General features: G+C 49.1%; 1 protein-coding gene across 1 annotated transcript; it reads left to right on the plus strand.

Annotated features, from left to right (window-relative positions):
• Nucleotides 1-206: 206 nt before the first annotated feature.
• LOC103583972 (hsp70-binding protein 1) lies at nucleotides 207-4,428 on the plus strand (the record flags this gene model as incomplete). The annotated part of the gene is made up of 4 exons (XM_008565132.1): nucleotides 207-383; nucleotides 545-641; nucleotides 1,166-1,277; nucleotides 3,971-4,428. Coding segments are annotated over 4 exons (461 nt in total), but the record flags the coding sequence as incomplete, so codon positions are not given.
• Between the last annotated feature and the right edge of the window lie 2,244 nt (nucleotides 4,429-6,672).

Genomic DNA, 6,672 nt, shown 5'->3' on the forward strand with positions numbered 1-6,672 from the left:
AATACTTTTAAAAAAAGATTAAAAAAAAAAGAGTAGGCCCATAGAAAATGATGATAATGATGGTGGTGATGGTGATAATGATGCTGGTGATGAATGGTGATGGTCATGGTGATGGTGGTGATGATGTTGGTGGTGGTGGTAATGATGGTGGTGATGAAGATGATGGTGATGGTGATGGTGGTGGTGATGATGACTGTGACCTCAAGGCCCTGCTCCTTCCTTCTCAGGCCTGGTCCGGGAGCAGGAGGCTGGGCTGCTGCAGTTCCTCCGCCTGGACGGCTTCTCAGTGTTGATGCGGGCCATGCAGCAGCAGGTGCAGAAGCTTAAGGTCAAGTCAGCATTTCTGTTGCAGAACCTGCTGGTGGGCCACCCTGAACACAAAGGTGGGATGGCCCCTGAGGGAGGTCAGGGTGGAGGGAGGGGGAGCAGATGACCTGGGGAGGGTATGGGCATAGGGGAGAGGGAGGAGCAGACATCCTGGGGAGGGCGAGGGCATTGGGAATGGGAGAGACTGCCCCTCTGACCCCTGAAGCCCTTCCCCCAGGGACCCTGTGCTCCATGGGGATGGTCCAGCAGCTGGTGGCCCTTGTGCGGACAGAACACAGTCCCTTCCATGAGCACGTGCTTGGAGCCCTTTGCAGGTGCGCTGAGGCCCCTAGAGGATGGGGCCTGGGGTGGGTTACCCACAGTGAGAGTGGCTCAGGAATCAGCCCACCAGCCTCCTCCTTTCTCAGAACCAGGAGTTGGGACCTTCCATGTGGGGGATGAAAGGTGCGGGGCCAGAGAGGAGCAGGAATGTGGGGCATCAGTTTCTCTACCTGTAGGGGGCTGACATGGTGGCATGAGGGAGGGGGAACGTCTTTCTTACACCCCCTGTACACACACACACATAGTACAAGTGGATTAGTGTCTAAAAAAATGACAGAATGGAGTGAGTGAGTGTCAGACACTGTACTAAGTGCCCTGTTTTGTACCTGCCTCATTGTAACCCCTGGGGTGATGTGGGGCAATGTGAGGTCACTTTTGCAGATGGGGAAACTAAGTCCCAGTGTGGGGCAGTCACATGTCCTGGCTCCCATGGGAGCAGTTGGGGGTGGGCAGTGTGAGTAAGCCCAGTTCTGTCTGGCAGAGCGAGGTCCTAAGGGCTGCTGTCTGTTTCCTACAGCTTGGTGACAGACTTCCCCCAGGGCGTGCGTGAGTGTCGGGAGCCTGAGCTGGGTCTGGAGGAGCTCCTCCGCCACCGCTGCCAGTTGTTGCAGGAGCATGAAGAGTACCAGGTATTGGGTGGAGGGCCTGGGTCAGGGAGGAACCAGCCCATACCTGCCCTGGGGGCACTGGGTTCTATTGGTTCAGGCTTTCCATTTGCATTCTCTTTCTTTTTTTTTTTTTTTTTTAAAAAAAAGATGACTGGTAAGGGGATCTTAACCCTTGACTTGGTATTATCAGCACCACGCTCTCCCAAGTGAGTCACAGGCCAGCCCTTTTCATTCTCTCTTTTTATCTGTGTGTTTTTCTGCTGTCCATTCAGCAGACATTTTTTGCGTGACTCCCATTTGCCCAGTGCTGTGTCAGTACAGGGGAGGCAGCAGGGAGATAGAGGAGCTCAGAGATTCTTGAGGGGATGATAAAGTTGTTGAATTATTATCTAAGTTATCTAATATGATTATTTATATCATATCACTGAAATATCTTAATAAGCTATTTCATTAAATTGATAAGAAATAAGTAAATGATAACCAATTGTTTAATTGATTAGATAAAAAGTAACTAATTGGGGCCAGCCCGGTGGCGCACTCGGTAGAGTGCGGCACTTGGGAGCGTGGCGGCGCTCCCGCTGAGGGTTGCACCCGGTCTGCTCACTGGTCCGCTGACTGGTTGAGTGCGGTGCGGGCGCGACACTGAGGGTTGCGATCCCGTTACCAGTCATGAAAAGACAAAAAGGAAAAAAAAAAAGTAACTAATTGATAAATAGCTCACTAGATATTTAATTAAATAGATAAGTAACAAATAAGTGATAAACAACTCAGATAAATAGATATTAAGTAACATATGAGAAATCAGAACTAATTATTCAAATCGTTATTTAATAATTTAAATGATTAATTAATTTAGTTAACCAATTGTTAAGTAATTTATTCATTCAATGAAGTACCTACCACTAAAATGTTGGTACTTCAGCAAAGCTGAGTCCAGCAAATGTGCCAACATACCCAGAGCATCCATTCTGTTGGGCCCACTCTTCTGTGGACACTGTCAAGTGTTTACAGAGAGGCGCTGGGCATAGAGGTGACCAGAAGAGACAGGATGCCCATCCACAGGTGTTCACCCGGACTTTATCATAGGACCCGCAGGCTATGAGACAGGGGAAGCCTGGGACTAGCCTGGCCTGGGGTTTGGGTTGGGGAGTGTGTTTGTCCCCCAGGCATCCCCTGAGCCTCTGGTGTGCCAGACAGTTGGCCGGGTGAAGCTGGGGTCTACCTGTGAGGCCCACCTTGTCCCCACCCTGGAGGTGCCCATGGGCTAATGGGGGCAGCTTCATGTAAACTGACCAACATTCCTTTTTTTCTTTCTTTCTTTCTCTTTTTTTTAAAAGATGACCGGTAAGGAGATCTTAACCCTTGATTTGGTGTCAGCACCACGCTCTCCCAAGTGAGCCACGGGCTGGCACTTTTTTCTTTCTTTTTAAACAATTATTTTAACAGCTTTAGTAAAGTATAATTGACATGTAATAAACTGCACATATTGAAAATGTACAATGTGGGAACTTTTGACATGTGTAAATACCTGTGGAAACATTCATTCTTCCATCCCTCCATTCATCAGGTAGTAGGTGGCCTTTGTGACAGGCCATGCTCTGGGCTCTGGGGATCTGTGGGGAACAAAACAGATACAGCTTGGGTTCTCATGGGGCTCGTAGGGTGACAAATAAACATGTCGACAAACACAAACATATATGTGTTTACACACACACGCAGTATATATACGCATGTATAATATATGTAATACATTTAATATGTACTGTTACATATTTATTGCATGACATCAGGGAGTTAGAACTATAGTGAGGAAAAATTAAACTATTGAAGGGACAGAGAATGCCTGCTAATAGAATAAATTTTTATACATATTATTTTGTATGTGTGTGTCTACAGAACACATTTCTAGAAGGGTAATGGCTGGGGTATAGTATGTTAAAGTTGAAGGCTAAAGGGTTAAGGGCCATTTTGTCAGCTATTGCCAAATTGCTGTCCGTGGAGGTTGGACCATTTGACACTCCCCTGCCTCACGGGTGCCCAACTTTCCACGTCCTGGCCAGGACAATGTGGCTTCAAACCGTTTGACCCTTTTTCAGGCTGATTGGTGAAAAGTGGTATTCTAGTCCAGTTTATATTTCAAATGTGAGTGAAATTGGGCATCCTTTCTTTTTTGAGAACTGGTCATTCACATCTCTTGCCCATTTATCTTTTGGGTGGTGGTTTTTGCAATTGATTTTTAAAAGCTCCTTAAGTATTAAATATGTTAGCCTTTTGAATCACAAATATTTTTTACCAACTTATTTTTCTTTCATTTTTGTTTCTGACATTTTTTGCCATGGAGGTATCTTTTTTATGTGGTTCAACCTATCAGTGCTTTCTTTCTTGGTTTCAGGGGTTTGTATCCGTGGAAGGGGTCTTGAGTAGGGATTGACAGGTCAATTTCTGGGAGTTAGAAAGAGCCAAAGGAGGCTGATGTGAGGACTGACCAGTGGGGTAAGACTGGAGGCTGTGAGACCCTGGGTCTAGTTCAGTAGTTCAGAAACTGATGAGAAGAGAAAGTGAATCATGGATCAGTGGTCAGAGAAGCCTGGATGGCTTCTGGGGTGGGCAGGCAGCAGCCAGGAGGAACAAGGAGCAACCTCTGGGTGCTGAGCATGCTGGAGGCAGGGCTTGACCTTTGCACTCAGGGTTTCTGTTCTCGCTCCCCAATCCAGGAGGAGCTGGAGTTCTGCGAAAAGCTGCTACAGACCTGTTTCTCCAGCCCGACGGATGACAGCATGGATCGGTGAAACCTAGTGACTTTTTGCCCTCCTCTCCGTGGGAACCCGTCCTCCTGCCTCCCTCCCCACCCACAAGGTCCTTTCCCAAGGGATCACACAGTCTTATTGGTGCCTGCACCCTGGGCATGCCAGCCCACCTTTGTGCAGACCCCTGGAGGGGGTGCTGAGAAAGGCACCAGCTTTGGACCCCACCTCTCACACTCTCACACTTATCCCCCTTCTCATTTCCACACTGCTCTTCCAATAAAGGTGTTTCTCCTCCACCTCCTTCTTCACTGCTGCCTCTGTCACCTCCTCTGGAAGGTGCATGAAGGGCAGGAGAGGCACAAGCTTAGGGTACTTGGGGAGCCACTGGAGGAATAATAAAAGTGTTGCTCTTTATCATCCACAAAGCTGTTGTCTCCTTTCATCTTTCTGGCCTATCGAGAAGGAGTGTGGGAAACATCAGTCCTTTTTATTCACTTGGCATCCCTAAATTCTCCTAGGTTTGTGTAACTCCCCCCACTACATGTCCATGCCTAACAACACCCATTAAATGTTTTTCCTTAGAGTAGAAGCCATCTTTTCCCCCAGCATCCCTTGCAGTAGATAGTCATGTGACTTCAGCTCCACCAATCAGAATCTGTCAATGGTCTCGCTCCTCCACCAGTCAAAACCTGCCAGATGGTCTGGATGCAGAAGTGGATGCACCTGACTTCTGGGGCAGGCAGGCGGATGTTCTGGTGGTAGTGTCTGAGCTGGGTGTTGGTGATGGAGGCCACTCTGTGTCCCAGGAGCAGGCCTGTAGTTGGGTGTGGAACTTGATACCACTTCAAAACAAGACCTCAAATATGAAAAGGAAAGATTGGCAAACCTAAGGAAACAAATTGAGGACTGTTCTAAATTAGATTGTGCAGTGAATATTCCTTCCATTCCACTAAGTACACTTTCCCACTTATGGTGGGTGGGACATATACACCTGCCCCTTGACCTCAGGCTTGATCGTGTGACCTGATTTGACCAATGGGAGGTGGCAGATGTGAGGTGGCTTAAAATATGCTAACACAGTTGGGCTTGGTCTCTTGTGTACCTGCTTTTTGTTATGAGATGGTGCCTTGGGTAGCCCATTGGTGCCAGAGAGTGAGAGACATGGGGAACAGGACCAAACTTCACACCTGCAGCTCCAAGCTGTGAACATGATACATGCTACTGAGGTTGTCTGCCGTGCAGCAATAGCTAGCTGATACAACGACCAAACAACACCATGGGCCACAAATACACTAAAAATTGTAGGGACCAGAAGAGGCATGGCTGAAAAATCAAATTGCTGACAAGTGTTAGTGAATGCAGGTGTAATGACAAAGATTAATAGAAGCTAACATGTGAAGGAGAAATGCATAACTGGCATTTTTATGCCAAACAAGTAGAACAGAAAAATGTACTCAAACATGTAATTCAATAAAACGTCCCCGAAGAAAAATATCAACCTGTAGGTGAAAAAAAAGTATAAGTTAAGTTCCTCGGTGCTGATAACACTAAGGTCAAGGGTTTGGATCCCCCTACCTGCTAGCCACCAAAAAAAGAGAAAAAATTAAGTTCCTTATACGTACTTACTCATCTGATCCTTACAGCAGACCTCTAAAATGGGCAGGGAGGGGTCTATGAAAGCTGGGGAAACTGAGGTTCAAAACCAGACGGGACCTTAATGAATACTGATACAAGGCCTAGGAGGACCTTTTCAGTTGGTGTTATTAGAGGACGCTTTGTGCAGCAACCGGCAACAATAAAGACAAGGCCTGGGCAAAGGCCCGCAGGGGCAACTAAGGTCAGCCTGAGGCAGGGAGAAGGCGTCGCCAGAAAACGGTGTGGGACAAAAGTGCCTGGCCTTAGTTGGAGGGAAAAGCTGGGATGGAGTTTTCAAGAGCTCGACCCTGGAGCCAAGGCAGAACTACGATTGGAGGAGACAGAATAGAGAATCGACTTCCGAACGGAGAGAGTGTGAAGAGAAATCCTGGAGTAGGATATTAATAAGACATTGGAACGGAGCGGTAGAGAAACTGGCTACTGGCTGTGCAGTGGCGCCTGCGCATTGAGTCGACTGGTTTATTCCGAGACCAAGGGCATAAACGGGCGCAAGCGCATCTAAGGCGGAGGTGTTTCGAAGTGGGCGGGGTCAAGGGCTCCCGGGACCAGCACGCACGCGCACTGAGGGGTCCAGGCGCGCGGCTCTTGTCGCACCTGCGCACCGAGACAACCGCTGGAGGGCGGGGCCTCCTGTGCTGGGGGGATTATGGGATAGTGGCGGAGGGAACAGGCGCCAGGGGCCCTGAGGCGTCCTGCGGCACTTAGAAACCTCGCTGGTTTGGGGAAGAGAGCGGTTCAAGAAGTAGGCTTCGGCTTCCGTCGTTCGTCGCTCAGCCCTGCGGCCCGTTTGGACTGCAGAGGAGGACATTTTACCCTCCCGCGGGGCGCTGGATTGGGCTGGGGAAACCTGGTAGACTTCCCCCGTCCCTTCCCGCTGAATCGCCTGCGCGGGCCTAGCGACCCAGCTAACTTCCACACCCGCCTCGCTTGCGGACCCCGTAGGCGCCCGTGTAGGTCTCGAGAACCGGCCCCCGCAACCGCACCCGGCGCTGACAGCGGAACTCTGCGGGACT

This window comes from Galeopterus variegatus, unplaced genomic scaffold, assembly GCF_000696425.1.
Source record: "Galeopterus variegatus unplaced genomic scaffold, G_variegatus-3.0.2 Scaffold32559, whole genome shotgun sequence".
NCBI classification, from domain to species: domain Eukaryota; kingdom Metazoa; phylum Chordata; class Mammalia; order Dermoptera; family Cynocephalidae; genus Galeopterus; species Galeopterus variegatus.